The 17631-nt window shown below is 38.0% G+C and overlaps 1 protein-coding gene across 10 annotated transcripts in view; it reads left to right on the top strand.

Annotated features, from left to right (window-relative positions):
• numbl (NUMB like endocytic adaptor protein) overlaps window positions 1-17631 on the top strand; it is a 50942-nt gene that overhangs the window by 23560 nt on the left and 9751 nt on the right. For 9 of the 10 annotated variants that reach the window (XM_067507406.1, XM_067507404.1, XM_067507405.1 and 6 more), the window contains 3 exons: window positions 11547-11697; window positions 14536-14610; window positions 15885-15959. In XM_067507406.1, coding sequence (XP_067363507.1) covers window positions 11547-11697; window positions 14536-14610; window positions 15885-15959 — 301 coding nt within the window. Of the gene's footprint in view, window positions 1-9252; window positions 10290-11546; window positions 11698-14535; window positions 14611-15884; window positions 15960-17631 lie in introns of those variants that run through there. The other variant, XM_067507410.1, reaches the window with a different exon arrangement.

Here is a 17631-nt window from a genome sequence, read left to right as displayed (position 1 = left end):
AAAACTAGCAACTATAATAATACTAGTTTGAAAGAGGTATGAGACATCGAGAAGAATAGTAGAAAACCGGCATAATTGGGCTAAAAGGAGAAAGGTGATGAAATACAAAACTAAAAATGAAATATCAAGCTTTATTTTCCCGTTGTTCGACTGTGGGAGTTAAGCATGTATGAATGCAGGCTGCAGAGCCACATCATGTCACTTGGCATTTTTTCCTGACGCAAGAGTCTTACGTGAATTCTGCAAAATTCAAGCTCAAGGGGTGTGGTAGATGAGACATAGTTTGTATTTTTGAGTTGGCTGATGTAAACTTGGCACAGGCTAGTCAAGTTCCAAGTCTTCCATATGTGCTTAATTTGATACATTTTATTATGTTTACTGTTAAAAAATACAAAACAAACAAACAAAAAAGTTGCAACAGTAAATATGGCACATTGGACCTTGGGTATAAATTGCCATTCTGTCTACAAGACACCCAAGTTATTCTAGAGTATCGTCTCTGGTGCTAAAGATACAACACACTTTGCTCCTATATCAGAAATGTGGAAGTACAGATGATAAACTGGTCTGTGGTTCTGTTCTGGACTAATTATGAGGGAGTAAAAAAGTGAGAACACAACACGACAGTGTGATATCGGTTTGCATCGACTAGACTGTTCCACTTTATGCCTGACTGCACTGTGCTTAGATCAGCTTCCTCGTGCACACACTTCACACACATTTCTCCTGTCACAGTTACAGGCACATGCTGGCAGGCCCAGGCGTGCTTTGACACAGATACATGCAATGCAGATATGAATGCACAGGGCACACGTGCAAACACAAATACGCATATTGCTAGCATGGTCTGTACCCTCTTTGCCTGCTGTTCCAAGGACAGAGGGGGATTTGGATATTGTTATGTTAATCTGCCGCTCTTTGGTATCTTGGAACTTATTCAGACACACACACCTACACAGACACACACACATGCACACATACTCTGACAAGCAAGTACACACTGGTACGATCACATTCAAGCATAGATGGGCTTTTGTGCATGCATGCATTAAGATGCATGCATGCATCTTAATGTATGCACTCCAGGACACAAACACCTTTGCTTACAAAAATAGAGAGGAGGAAAGTCACACTGCAGAAACACACACATGCACAATCTAGACAATCTTCTCCAGGCTTAACTTGGGTGGGTGGGAATTGAAAAAGCTGTGATACAGCACCATGATAAGCCTGGAGGAAGAGGATAATAGGTGTGGGAGCTGTGTGTGCGTGTGTGTGTCTCCCGGTGGTGAGGTGACAGTGCACGTGTGTGTGTATATATGTATGTGGGAATGTGTTTGTTTTGTGTTTGAGCACATGCGTAACTCGCAACTGCAAAGCTAACAAGATGTAATGTGATGTTTCCCAGTAAATCATATTTGCAGAAAACAACTGGGGAAGGAGATGATTTTAATTGCAGGATGTTTTCTTAGCCTCCCGACTGACCTCCTCAGTCAGCCACTACCTGTTTCTCTGTTTTTTACTCTATTGCATACAGTAGCTTTCTTGTTGTAATTTTAGGGGAGATAAAGGCATGTATTGAATTCAGCTGATCTCATTGTTATTTGGTGTTCGTGTGTGTGTGGGAGTGTATAAGTGGCAGTGATTCACATTTACCATTTATCACATTTTTTAGAGCTTAACATGTCTAGTTTATCTACTGCTTAACAGTTTGACTAGAAGGTCTCAACGTTATAGTCTATTTTTTTTTATACACCTTTATACTTTAACTTACTTCAGAGTAAGAACAAATTATCTGATAAAAGCTTCCGTTTGTCTGTACCAACTTGGTCCTTCTTTTATACTTTTTATTGGCAGTAATTTAATTCTGCTCATCATTTTGATTACTGGTAACACAGAAATCTGCAACATTGCTCAAAACCCAGGGCAGAAATCGCAGGTAGTCAGGTGGTTTCTGACTAAACCCCAAGTTGGCCAAACATGAAATTATTTATAGCAAACAGTTGTATGTATTTGTAGTTGTATTGTATTTTTTCTACTAATGCTGCTACTGCACTAGACAAATATTGATGCACATGAATCAGCTGCAAAATTCGTGGAGAACGAGGGTCATCGTGTGTAGAGGTGGTGGAAGTACACACACTCAATACAAACTCAAGTATTGGCCTAAAAAACTTCCACTTTAGATCTTTCACTCGAGTAAAAGTACTAAGCAGATAATCTACATTTTACTTCAAGTATAAAGTACTCGACTAAGAAAGCAAGATATTTTAAACAGTACTGATTATGGTACTGATGGCAAACAAAAATAAAAAGGGTCAGGGTTCACTGATTTTAAAACTTTATATGCTGTAAGGTGTTTTACCCCTACAAATTCATCAGCATTTATATTTAATATTTATAAAAACATAGAATTTTACATTATATACATTACATTACATATTACTTTTATATTAAAACCACCAGGTTTTTGTTAATGTTGTAGCTAATCAGTTAGTTTTTCCATTATTTCTGTAATAGAGCAGTGACCACAGTAAGCAGCCTTCATATGTTCACTCAAACAATTCCAACATCAGAAAGTTGTAAGAATAACCACAAGTATCCCCTGTTAACCAATCACAGTTCTGTCAGTCTCTTACGTTACGTCTTTACGCAGCGTAAATGCTATGAAATAGCAAATCAGCAGAGCTGTACATGGACCCCAAACATATTTGCGTGTAACTATAAAATGCAGAGGTATGAAACATGAACTGGCAAGTTGATAAGTAAAATTTAACCCATCACATCCATCCCAGTATAACTTTTACACTACTTTAGTTTAACTTTCTCTGACTGCTTGTGTTTTATGCACTGTCAACCTCATGTTCCCAGATTTCAGCAATTCCTTTGGAAAGTACAAAATTATAATGATCAATCACAGCTACACTAATAATAAGAAAAGCTCGATGAAACTACAACTGCTAAAACAGATAAATATCGTTTTCAAATTTCCTCTAAGCTCCTCATTTTACAGCTCCTAGAATAATTGTTTTTTTTAAACGGCCTAGATGGCTCCAAATTGGACTGAGCTGCATTTACCGAATATGCACATACTCTACATCTTTCCCATATCATGAACTTTATATTCTATCTCCTCCTTCTTTGACCACAAGTGTCTCACAGAAGTGTCTGTAATAGTGCTGACGCTGGATCACCGTGGTGGGTCACCTTTTCGTCTGGTTATCGGTTATCATGACGATGAAAACATCTGTCTCACGTTCCATTCACCTGTTACTGTGATAATGCACCAAATTCCCATGCCACACTGCACAGTCACAGAGGACCATTCAATCTTATTATGCAAGATGACCACCACCAGCCCACACGCTGACACATACAAACTCCAACACACAGTGACTAATTGTATTAGGAAAGCTTTCTGTGCTGCTTCACCCTGCCCAGAACCTCCCCTGACATATCATATTGCATTAGAGGGTCAGAAGAAGGACAGACTGTGTGTGGGTGGGTGGGTGGGTGGGTCTGTGTGGTTCTGTGTGGGTCTGTGTGTCCATGTCAAGTAGTTTTTTAAGAATGTTGACACTGGGACAGACGCGTGCACACACACACACACACAGACACACGGACACAGACACACACACACACACACTTTTTCTTCTTTCATCTAATTAATCTATATTATTCTCCTCAGCTATGAGGAGAAACCATAGCTCATGGGAGGCTTATAATAGAACATAACTAGTATGACCAACACGGGAAAGCAGAATACCTTAAAAAAAAAACTATAAACTATTAATCACAAGTTTTTTTTCAGTACAGTTAGAATTTAAATTTTATTGTAGTTGTATTGTAGTTGCTTACTTCTGTCAAATTTGCAGACGTTATATGCGGAGAGAATTGACATGTAATTTCTCGACCATAAAAATCAAAATAAATTCAGTTTTGTAAATAGGGAAACTGTGTGATCTTGATATATATTTGCTGACAGTAAAGTAAGGTAAGGGAGAGTATCTGTTAAATTTAATCTATGTTAACCTTAGAAAATAGCGGTACGGGAAACACACTGTGAAATCTAATTGGAATACATTACATCAGAATTGATGCAATGTATAATGCATTTTACAGTATGGAAAGACATTCAAGTACATATCGTCCTTCTTACATATCATATGAGTATTGAACGCTGCTACATTGTGAAGAGCAGTGCATCAGAACTATAGATTGTGCATTGGTCTTGAATTTTGAGTGAAATGAGAAATGTTTGAACCCATTCCCCCCTTTTTTATACAGTGGATCTAGTTATGTAGCAAGATGACATGTCTGTGTGAAGGGGAGGTTGAGAGACAATAGTCACAGTGGATACCAGGCTGTGAAAGCCCACAGCTTTGCTTCAGCTGCCACTGCACATCAATCTTTACACGCTCATACACATTATAATCTCAACCATTACTGATGCAATGTGATCGTGTTTGCCACCTTATACAGAAAAGTCTGCTTCAAACCCCACCTACACGTTATACTATACACAGCTCTCGAATGATCAAGGCTGTTGCTAGAGACCTCGTTCTTCACTCATAGTAGCTGATACCATGAGTGAAGAAGGTATATGTTGTATGTTAATTGTGTATGTTCTTAGTCTATAAGTTGTGGGATTGTGTTGTTTGACTTGACTTGGCTTACTGTCTGATAGTTATGTTTTAGGATACATCCCAACTTGGGAAAACACCAGCTTATAAGAAAAAATACATCTTACAAAGACTTTAACATAACTTAATGAGCATGTTGTCAAACGTTGGGACTTTACAGTAATAACTGGGGTGCTAAGTGGACATGCTCTTGTCGGTTGGTGCAGTCCTTGATATTTAAAAGTTAATTTAAACACAAGAAGTCATGTTTTTGTTTTTTTTGTTATGCTTAACATACATAATACTATGTTTAAGCTCTGAGCCACTTTCCTATTTTATGTCCTTGTGTTAATCCAGTGATTTGTAAGAAGTCCAGTTTTGAGTCTGTAAAAAATGAGATATATCAAGATCAATCTTTTTTCACCCAATTGCCAACAAGAAATCAAGCAAGCTCTTTCCTAAAAAGGTCATTACTAAAACTATTGTTAATATACTGATGAGGTGAGATTTCGAATTGGATACAAAAATAAACAATTGAGTGACTGTGTAGCCTGTTACAGTATGTGCATGGTAGCAGTAGTTGCTGTGTGTCCATACATTACTCTTATTGCCAGGAAGGAACATTGACCTTACAGGAGCACCTAGCATTCACACACATACACACGTACAATGTGTACGTATGTGTCTTTCTGTCTCTCTCCGATACACACTCTCACACAGCCTCATAAACCACTGCAATGAATAAGGCCATCCTGTCCTGGGTCAGGCTTCAGTCTAAACACAAGTGGCCTGGTTTATCTCTGCTACGTCACACTCCTTTATTTTTTAATCATGCATGCACGCACACACAAACCACCTGTCATTTTCTGTGTATGTGAGGCAGAGGAAGAGAGAGACAAGCAGTTTTTGGATGGTCGTAAGTGTCAGTCTCCCTATCCAGGTCACTTTGTGTCAGTTAAAGTCTGCAAGGCCAAGAAACTAGGTCAGTTTCCAGTGCATGTGTGTATCAGCACAGTGCTTAATGTGTTTTTGACTTAGTTAACTAAATGATTTAATACTGACTTTGCCCAGAGATTAGTATTACATTGAAATAATTGCAGGAGTGGCTTTGTGTGTGTACATGTTAATTTAAATGCACATATTGTTTGTTTTGAATGTGGCTAAAAAAAAGCAATATTTAAAGTATTTATCACAAAATGCAAAGAGGAGGTTCACTCCGTGCTAATCATACTCCAACATAAGCAACATAAACACTCTTCCTGTAGTCCCTTTTGAAACCGAGCAAGGACTAAACCAGATAAGTAAAAATCACATTAAATATAAACCCTGAGCATGTAAGGCTGCCATGTTAGATACATTAACCCAGCCCGCAAAAGATAACCATCAAATATGAACCTGAGAAACACGTGCATGAGACAGAAAGAAATAGGAGGATCCCATAAGGTAGACACTTTTTTTGTTTCCTTTATTTGTTTTTTTTGTGTGTGGTTAAAAGTCATTAGTCATCAGTCATTTTCTACTGCTTTGTGGTTGAGTTAAAAACCCATGACTGAGAGCAGCCTCTGGATGGGTAGAATATCTAGTGTTTATATTTTCTATTTGTTATGCAATCACAGATTTTGACAATTTATTATTAAATACTTCTATTAAGCTAAGATAGCGTGCCTCTTCAGCCCTGTCTCCAGAGAGTAAATAGTCAAACAATCCCAACAATAATGTCTTAAGAGCGATAGCAAATTATACTAACTACTACTGAACTACTGAACAAACCCACTGGTTACAAAGTAAAAACCCTTTTAAATATAGTATCACATACTTATACTGGACGAACGGGACAAACTAAAGCAGGAAAGTGACATTTAAGACATTTTTTTACCTATTCTAAATGACCTTAAAACCTTTTTGACCACATGAAGGCAGTAGAAACAAGTTCTAATTACAACACTGACATGTTATTAAGTTATAAAGTTAATTTGCCAAACTTGTTAGCAAACATTTACACATCCTGCAGATAAAGAGCAACGTTGACATTCATTTAGTGATGTTTGTGGCCACCCACTGTGCGATATTCCCTCTAAGTTAGCACTGTGTGTGTCTCTCTGCCAGCTCCAGAAGTAAATGGTGGTTTAATCTTAAATATTAAAATTTTAAGAACAGGGACACACCTGGTGGGTAGGCTGGGATTTGATCCCGCTAACTTCTGCATCCCACCCTGCTGCTCTACCAGTTGAGGTAACAGGCAACAATGTGGAAATAAAATCATTTTATTAGAGCATTTCTTCTTTTGACAAATGCCTATTGTGACTGTAAAGTTGCAAGCTAGCAAGCAAAACAATGAGGTGAAAGATGTTAAAATGTTCCATTCGGTGGAGTGTAATTGCAGAGCTGGGTGATAATCGTCTGATCATCATCTGAAAAAGGCATTACAACTCTATTCATTGCCCACAAAGCTAATGATGTACCGCATGTACAGCAGTGTGAGTTCACCAAGACAAAGACAATAACAAAGAGCTTAAATATGAAAATGTTATATTGCCATATCTCTGTAGCTTCTGTCTGGAACAAAGCTCTCTATGTTGATGGATTTGCCAGTGTTTTTTTTGCTGGAATATTTGTTGATGCAGATTACTTGAACTTGCTTGACTTGAATAACATCTACATAAATGGTTTCTTAAGTCTTGTGCCGTGTTTATATTGGTATCATCAATCCCAAAACAATTTGTAAAATGTGTAGACATAGTAAATCTGACCTTTGTAGTTTTTCTTACACTATAAATTCAAATTTATTTTGATTCACCCTAAAAGTTTTTGGAAAACACATTAAACTCTTAAATCTGTGGTTGAATCGGACATAACTTGAATTCAGCTGAACTATTTGGAAATGGCGAGGGGAACGCTGTGTCCATATAAAGTGGTCAGCTCAGTGATTACTAAGCCAACACAATTTCCTGGTAATACACACACGCACTTGCTCCACATCCCCTTCTTGTCTCCCCAGAGCATTACATAGATATGGCTTACTGTAATGCAGAGTCGTATTGACTCATTGTGTGTGTGTGCGTGTGTGTGTGTGGCAGCTATACCCCCTTGCTCCCAAACTCCCCCGCCCCTCCACCTCCCATTTTGTATGAGGTATGTTTTATGCCCATCTGGTTGAGAAGATGTGCGAGGGAGGAGTGTGTCCCATTTTGCCAAAATCTCCGTGCTGCTGTTGAACACTGAACATCTGGATCAGGGAGGAACACTCTGTGTCTGAGGGTGTGTGTAAAAGAGATGGACTGTGCCAAACATATCAATCAGACTCACATCTGGCAAGCACAAAACACAGCTGGATACACAAGAGTTCCTGCAGTCCTAACACAGATTATGTGAAGTGAATATAGAGGTAACACACACTGCACATGGCATTTTAACTTTCTGACACTTCCTGGTGACAATAAACTAATTTTAGTGATATTAAAAGAAAACAAACACATCCACTCCTTTATTGGCAGTTGTTCCAACCCTCTGTGAGTTAAAATCCCAGCTTATCAAACTGGAACAAAAGGTTCACATTTTATTAGTCTGCAGATGTAAGCAAACTTTTCATGCTAAATTCATCCCTATGAAACCCATTTCCGCACATCACCAGAGCGGCAGACATTTAGCTTAAGGCCTGCTTTTGCATCCGTTGTTGGACAACAACAGAGCTGAGAAGAGCTGTGGAGCAGAAGAAGAATATGGGGAACTGAGGTAGAAAACTGATATGATGAGAGATCAACTTGGGTGAACAAACTTGAGAATCAGCATGTCAGCATATCAGCTTAAGGATGTTTTTTTTTGCCATGTCTTCTGCACAAAACATTCCAGATGGCTTCAAACACTGGACGGAGAACAACTATGTGTTTTCTGGCACCAGGCCTCCTGTTTGTGTAGTCTACACTGAAGTGCTTATGACTTTTGTGGGATTTAATTTTTATAATTGATTTATAGGTTTATTTTGATGTTTTTGCACCCCCACCCATCCCCTTTTTGTGTTCTGTTTTTCTGGTACTCTTGCAGATGGTTCTTGTTGTATGGAATGAGGTCACAACTATGCAAGGCCTTTGCATGCTGCATGCTGGGTAATGTCTCCACCCAAATGTGTTTCTACAGACTCCATCAAAGAGAATTTACAGTACTACCTGATTTCTTTTTCATTTCATACTCTGCTTAGGAAGAGGAGCATTATTAACATCCTTGGTCATATTATGTTATATCGCCAATATACATGTGCTTATTATGTCGTCCGTGTATCTGTGCATGGATTCACTCTGGTGAGCTCAACTCTTTCCACGCATATATACTCCCATTTTAAATGTTAACATATTTTGGAGTTTTATATTTGTAAATATTTATATTTGGAGTATTTCTGTATTAAAGCAACAAGACATACCACTATATTTTAGAGTGCCTCAGCAAATGGTCTAAATTATTTTGCTTTTACATTTCTGATAAATTCAAATACATTTTCACTTTTTCAGTATGGATCAATATTGTCAATACACCAAGTGTTCATAAGTGAAGTGGTCTGAGCTCTCCCTCCAGTCACCTTACAATAATAGTTTTTCTTGACATTTCTTGCACAGCCATACATGTAGTATTTATGTTATATCTAAAATATTGAAATTATATATTTATTTGTGCAATCTCTGTTGCCACTTTACAAGAACGGAGAAACGTTTAGTTTAATGCTAATGTCTGTAGTTTACACAGTATACATACTTTTTTGTTTGTCAAAAGTATATTAATTTTGTAATTAATTTTTCTTGACACATTTCTATTTTATTAGAACCACCTGACTGATAGATGGGAACAAAATAATTTTGAGTGTCAAAACACCCATTTTCCCACCTCATTTCTTCAATCCATTATTTCTTGTAATGATGTTTCACTTGTTCGATTAGCTGCTCACATCACGTCCTTACGGCATTTTTACCCTGCGGCCAGGCATCAGATCCCCTCTCCCTCCCTCTGCTCTTCTCCCGCTATCCAAAAACCACATAAGGGCAGTTGCAGGGCATCCTGTCTTCAACTAAATGTCACTTTCTTTACCCTTACCCTGCCCACATAACTCCCCCTCTGTCTCTTTCGTGGGGTATTACGCACCAGCTTGGATTCACCCCTTCATATAGACACGTTCGCACCAGCTGCAGAGGTGCTGGTGCCAGCCATTTGGCACTGTGCCCAGAATTGACTGGCACAAGCCTCGACATGTGTGCAAATCTAGCTGCAGAATGGCGTGTGTGTGTGTGTGTGTGTGTGTGTGTGTGTGTAGTTGCACTTGGCAGAAGATGCATGCCTTACATGCCAGGAAGGAGTAAAGCCACTTGAGCTGTCGCATTACACACACATCTGAGTATGTGTGTGAGACACATGAGAACGTGCATTGCACAGGCTTCCGGCTAACCAGCCTTTGGCACCCTTTACCAGTAACATAGCAGTGATTATGGGAAGTGATGAGTATGTGTGTATAAATATATTTGCATGTAAAGACTGATGTGTGTAGAGGAGCAGTTACAAGGTTTCTTCTCTTCAGTATACAGATCAGTGCTTTAGAAACGGACATTACCTCTTTCTTTAGTCTAACGCTTGTGTGATTTCATACCCTGTAAAAGCCAAGATGGTGATTTATGGAGCAACTGGAAGGTAAGAAGACAATAAAAGTATACTATTACTCAGAATGATCAAATAGATATGAAATAATAAACATAGTGAGAGACCAAGATAAACATTTTATCATTCTACAGATTTTATTTTATTTCAGTTTGTTTTGATTTTGCTGTATTTAAGGTTTTTGCACAATATCTGAGGTCCTTGCTGTGCTTACTAGTTGGATTTAAAATTGTTTAGTAACAGAAGGTTGTTGGGGCTTCTCTTATCAGATCACAGTGCAGTGAAAATGTATTAATTATAAAAAAAAAAAAACATGCAGAGAGGAAATGTAAGCTTATTGACACGTACAAGTACAGAAGAAAACTGAATGATGGACAGCAAAGTTAGATTTGAAATGTTTGATCCAAACAAGAAAGGAGCTGGTGGTGCCATTAATTTAATTTTGATAAGTACAGAGGATAGCCATGAGAAGAGATGTTTTTATTGTACCCCAGATCTGCTGAGGGGGGATGTGACTGTGGGGGAATGAAAACAGTAATTATCATTTTTAAGCAGGTCATGTTTTCATGGCGTCATGTTTCATTATGCTGGGAAATTAGCATCGCTAAACAGGCCAGCGGGCTGAATGGTCTAATTAAGCAGCAGAGAGAGAATTGTATGTGTTCACAGAAGAATTGGTGTGTATATATGTGTCTGTGTGTGCATGTGTGTTGATCAGTATTCACTCAGTGTTCCTGATATTTCTTGGAGAGATGAAAGCTTGGAGAGATGCTTTGTATTCATTAGCATTAACATTCTACCTGTGTGATTTATACAACCTGTCTGAATTAAGAATCAATGCAGCATCATAACAGGAAGTTTTTATGATACTAATGTACCGACTGCCTTATAGGTAGGGGATGATGGCTAAATAATGAGCTTAAGCTAATCAATGAAATTCACTTCATTCATAATGAAACACAACTACAGTGTCTGAACAAAGCTCTCAAATGGCATTTCTTTCAAATTATAGTGTGGCACTGTTACATTTAATTACATTAGTTTTATGGGCCTTATTGTCAATTTGAGTATATCAACGTTTTCATTGTTTATGGTGTGTTTGTGTGTGTGTGTGTGTGTGTGTGTGTGTGTGTGTGTGTGTGTGTGTGTGTGTGTGTGTGTGTGTTAAATTGGCTCGGTTCTGATGACACTTTCTTTTTCAATGTTATTTAAATCTTTTGAGTGAATTGCAGACCTAATCTGTGGCCTTTCACCGCACAACTAACCCAGTGTCCCTTTCTGTGACCTCAGCAATAGGGAGCACGTGACCCCGGAGATGAACAAGCTTCGTCAGAGCCTGAGGAGGAAGAAGCCCACGTATGTGCCAGAGGCCAGCAGACCGCATCAGTGGCAGGCTGATGAGGAGGCTGTACGCAAGGGCAAATGTAACTTCCCTGTCCGGGTAAGGATCTACAGTGGAAATTGTTAATTTTTCAGTCCCGTAATCTTAGGCTGGAGCAATTAAAGAAAAAACACAATATAAAAGCAATGTCATAAAAAAGTCTATGAGGTTATATTATCTAGCTGAACTAAATGGCAACAGAGGATCAAATGAAAGTTTGCTACTCTTCATTCATTGCATCACATATCAGCTTATGTATAAAAATGCAATGCGATAATAAATGCATCTGCACCTCATTTATTCACAGGGCAATTTTGTGTGAATAAGAATGAAAGTGTGTCTTGTCAAACTCTTACAAGAAAACACAGGCTGTAAGAGTAAATTTCAGTTTTTTTAACAGTTTTTTCAACCACAAGAAAGCTCATTTGTTTTTAGAGGAATAAAAAAGTTACATTTTATTGTCAAACTACTCTGTAATTGAATAAACTCATAATTGATATGAATTACATACATTGTAAACGTATACACCAAGACCTTGACCACTGACCATGTATATTATGCTATTTATGCTAAATAAATTATATTTATATTTCAAATTTATATTGGTAAGGCTGAAGGTCTACTGAATGCCCTACATAGTAAAGGCACAAGAATCATTAATTATTTCCCCATCCACTGATGGGGATACAAAGTTTGTGCATGTAATGTATGTCTATGGCTGAGAGATGGGTGATTGTTGAAAATCTGTACAGACAATGACAGTAAGATATGGAGCACAGAGAAGGGGGAATGACAACAAGGTTGTATTACAGATTACGGAGACCACAGGCAATGACAAGGTGAGGAATGGGAGGCACACAGAGGGGACGGAGAGAAATTGTGAGATATGACATGAAAGAGAAAGAGAGAGATATAAAGTGGATAGGAGAGGTAAGGAGACAAATGCTGCAGACTGAATGGAGAAATGGGGAGAGTAAGAAAAGCAGAAGGCAGTGAGAGAAAGACAAAGCACAAAGGAAGTTGTGTGAGTAAGAAAAGGCAGACTAATGGAAAGTGGCTCTGATGATATTTCTCTACAGAGTTAGCAAAGAGCTGGACAGTAAAGTGGAGCTCAGAGCTTTACCAAAAAAGAAGTAATTACTACAGTGTTACTACATCACTGCCCACTCTACATTTTTACTCCAGATCTAATCTCAATGTATTCACATGCACTGTTAAAGTCTCCTCAAGAGCTGCTGAACTGTATCTGTGGGTAAAAAACAAGAGATGAGTTTTAGAAAGTTTGGGAAAATAATGGCCTTTTAAGAAGTTCACTTACGAAGGCAAACTGACACAAAATCAAAAGTTTCCACATTATAGTAGGATATTGATTGATCAATTCATAATCATATTGTTATTATTATTATTATTATTATTATTATTATTATTATTATTATTATTATTATTATTATTATTATTATTATTATTATTCTCTATTGTGAATGCTGGAAGCAATGTTATCCTAATCATTATTATTAATTTTATTAGACTTCGGATTTCTGTGGGATTTTTACCAAATCCCAAGACTTAAGCTATCAGCCTTGTATTCCACTTTGTATTGCAAGACTGACAGTGTTCAGTGAAGCCGTCTCACAATTTTTTGTCTAATACTCACATTTTGCACATTTTGCAAACACAGCTGAATCAGGTCATGTGATCAGCTTCAGAGGTGTGTCCAAACACTTTACCTGACAGTTTTTCTCCCAAATGATACACATTGGATACACAGACACAAACACACAGACACACACTAAGGTGTAAATGGTTCTGCATACTTTGGCCTACTGAGATTTTAACTTTAACATGATGCTTTGAAATGGCCATTGTAGTTTATAAATTCTACTTTTTCTTTTGTTTTTTTATTACATTTTTATAGTAAACGTTTCAGCTATTTTAGGAAAAGCAAAACTTTCAGCTATTTTTTTTAATAGTTCAGCTTACACTCAGCTTTCAGCGAAAAACATTAAAGCCTATTCAGCAAAAACAGTTCAGCTTTGCTTGTAAAATCTTTTCAGGGCTGAAGCATTCAGAGTTCATTTTTATTTTGGAAATGTTTTTTCTATTAATATTTAATAACAATAATTAATGTTTTTTTATTTTTTTTATCAGCCACAAAGGATATTGAAAATAAATTAATCAGAAAATGAAAATTTATACATTTTTAAAAACTTAAAAAAACAAAAAAAAATTGTAAAAAAAACAAAAAAAATTGTTTTGTTTTATTTTTTTTGTTTTGTTTTGTTTTGTTTTTGAGGAAAAAAATCTCAATCTCCACTTCTATCAGATGCCTCCATGTCTTTTCTTCTTCTTCTTCTTATTATTATTATTATTGATCATCAAATCTGACAAATATGGTGGATAGTGTGGAAATGGATATCGATTACTTTAAAAGGTTTTCTCCCCAGTGGTCAAATCCCCCATCAAACTTATACTATGTCGTAAAGCCTCAGACATACTATGACTCTAGTAGAGCTACTAGAGCATTAATTAAGTCTCCGTGGATTTGCAGCACAGCACCGAGTAGAACACTGGAGAGGCAGCAAATGTGGATGCGAGGCTATAAATTACTCGAGTGCTACTCCCTCTCTTCTGTCCTTATTATCAGCAGCACCATGCAGCTGTAAATCCAGGACGAGTGCTTATTCGGTACTTGCTTGTCAATTTCATAGCACTTAGAGTAATACTGATAGGAACTAATAGAGCTTTGGCTACTTTGTCATTTAGTTACCATTTGACATAATTTTAGCTCAGTTTAGCTTTGTTGGCAGATGAAGAGTACTGTTACTGTAAATGGTGGAATAAACAATGCATAGTTAATTCACTTTGAATATTAATATTTCTGCCCTATTTCCTTTGCAGTACCTGGGTTTGGTAGAGGTAGAGGAGTCAAGAGGGATGCACGTATGTGAGGAGGCAGTGAAGAAGCTAAAAGTTGTAAGTATTACACACACACACACACACACACACACACACACACACACACACACACACACACACACACACACACACACACTCTCTGTTCGCACTACTAGTAGTTCATTTTGCTGTGTAGAGGCAGTTACAAATACTCACCCTAAGGATCCACAAACTTCACTGTAGCTCATAACAGACCCACTGCAACAGAGCTCATGCACCATAATATTGACCACACACACAAATGCACACACGTTCAATACGCGGTACAGTTACTTCTCCCTTCTTGTTATTTTCTGTTCTTTACAGCTTTCATCTCCCACATTACTCTCCCTGGTGGCTTTTATTCCGTATCTGTGTGTCTGCTCATCAGTCTTTCTATCAGTCTGATCCTAGTGACCCTAGTGAGCAGAAAAGGAGATCTGGGCTAACATAAACACACACACAGTTTGTCCCTTTGGGAAGCTGGATTTGGACACAGAGCGTGTGAACACAGTGACACAGACTTGACAGCGTCAAAGAGCCACATACACCAACTCAATCTAAAACTTTATTTCATACAGAAGAAAGGTTTATTGCATTAATTCTTGTCTCCTTTTCTCTGTCTTTCTTATCTTCCATCCTTATGATCATCTTTCTGCCACAGCATCCTTTTCTTTCTTTCAGTAACAGTGCTTAAAACTTTCAACCCAGTGTTAATTTTTTTTATCCTCCTCATCACTCATCTTCTCCATGTTTCCCTTCATTCTTCTCACTTTCTTCACCTGTTTTCCCACTCCCTCACTCATCTTGTCAATGTAACTTTGGAAAAATTGAGTGCGTGTTACTTTGTTGTGAGTTTCAAAAGCCATTTCCTGCAGTGCTCTGTCTCTCTGTTTCCCCTTACTGTCTCACACACACACACACACAAATAGACAGATGAGCACACGTGCTTCCACACACATGGAGTTGTTGCTTTTTTAGCTTGCATATTTTTAGCCTGGCTCATGCTGAGTGTGTTATTAGCTCTGCTTGGTGCCCTCCTCTCGAGAAATGATTCTCCGTGCCAGCTGGCACAGTTTTTACCTCTGCCCGCCTCTTCAATCTTAACCCACCACTACCTCATTGGCTGTGAAGATGTAATGATCACTTTACATAACCATGGATTATAATAAAAATGGCTTTTCATGCAAATGTCTTGTTGGCCTGCAAGAACTGCTTAGGAACATCTGGTTACACGAGCAAATGTTTGAAGCACATTAACTATTCAACTTGGAACTTATAAATTACTTACTTTGTTTTTTTTGTCTTTCCAGAGTGGGAAAAAGACAGTAAAGGCAGTATTGTGGGTCTCAGCTGATGGTCTCAGGGTAGTGGATGACAAAACTAAGGTAAGACATGTTTCGGTTGTTTCTGCCTTCTTGTTTCATTCTCCTTTCAGTCTTTCCTCTTCTTCACCCTCATCACTCACTTGGCAGAAAGGGCAAGGAGGACAAGATTTTGTCTTACAGCACAGTATAGTATAGCAAACAGGTAGTTTGTCTATGTTTTTGGCCTCTTCTTAAGATGAAAAACAATGAATCACAAAAGAAGAGAAAAATGTCTCCTCAAGCTTTGTGATGCCCTTGTCCTGTCATTTCTCAAACACACATCCATCTTTGCAGCATCTTCTTTCATTTATATTCTCATCTGCAGTTGAGAGCTTGGACCTGTGTAAGCAGTTTCAGAGCTGACATATGTGACTCATGGTTGCCTGCTGAAGGTACTTAGTGGGGGAGGATCAAGTAAACACACACATACACGCATGTACTTGAGGAGTCATGTCTGGCGGCTACAGGGGGGCCTCCTACAGAGTGTGTACAGCTAGCTGTGGCTCTTTGAAAGCAGAGCAGAATAAAGAGCAGCAGAGAATACATGAGAAGGAGTGAGCCTCAAGGACCTACCTCTCTTTCTCTTTTTTTGTTTAATGTTTAGTGGCCATACATATCACCTCAACTCTCCAATTGTTTAGCTCCGCTACTTCTCTTGTTTCTGTTTTTTCTTTTCAATTATGTTTCTGATCTAAACATACTTAAGGATAATGCTGGTGATTTATTTTTCCCCAATAAAAAAAAAATCAAATATAACAATGATATCTTCTGCACCATAGAGCTTCATTGTTAAACAAAAGCCATTAAAAAATATAAACAAGCCACACAGTTGCTGGGTTACATTCTGTTTTCACCAAAAGGAAACACGCTGGCGTTTTTTGGGGAGTTAATCTTACATACAGTAACGGTATTGAGAAATGCACAAATGGAATGTTGGTTTTGGTAATTTTTGAGTTTTTGGTTTATTTGCATTAAAACAGAGCTAAAGGAGAGTGAATATTGGACTCGTGTTGGTCAGGTGGCAGAAAACTCACATGAATTCAAAGTTGCAAATGCCATAAGCCTTCAGCCTCCATCTATGAATCAGCAAGCACGCCCTTAATAACACCCACACAACCATTATTCCAGTCCTTTCCCACAGTCTGTGAACGTCCTGTAAATGTGGGTCTGTGTGTGTCAATGCATAACCTTCATGATGCATCTGCAGAAAGAAACAGTAACATCTTTTTTGTTGTTGTTGTTATTCAGCAGTTTGTTTCTTTTTTGTGCTCAAGGCTTTCTCTGCATAGATGAGACAGCCTGAGTCACAAGTTGCTGTGCTTTTGTTTTTCCTTCAGTGATGAAGACACAGTCTGAGTCACCTTTGCACACACATGCAGACACACACTTTTTGTTACTACAGATTTAATAAAAAATGTAACTCAGATGAGCAAACAAAGTTATAAATCTCTAGAAAACATATATATATATATATATATGTTTTATATTTATCTAGTAAAGCAGAGAGACTTACTGTAGTAGTAAAGAAGCTGAACACACACATAGAGACACACATAGAGACACACACGCACACACTCACTGCTCTGTGGTGAGCCTTTCACCTCGGTACCAGCATCCGCCTTCATTCACTAATTGGCCCACAATGAATGGACTGTTATTCTTCCACCTCTTTCTCCTCACATCTCTCCTTCCT

Source organism: Channa argus, chromosome 6, assembly GCF_033026475.1.
Source record: "Channa argus isolate prfri chromosome 6, Channa argus male v1.0, whole genome shotgun sequence".
Classification (NCBI taxonomy): Eukaryota; Metazoa; Chordata; class Actinopteri; order Anabantiformes; family Channidae; genus Channa; species Channa argus.
Note: the sequence above shows the minus strand (reverse complement) of the source record. Positions and strands in the feature narration are given on the sequence as shown.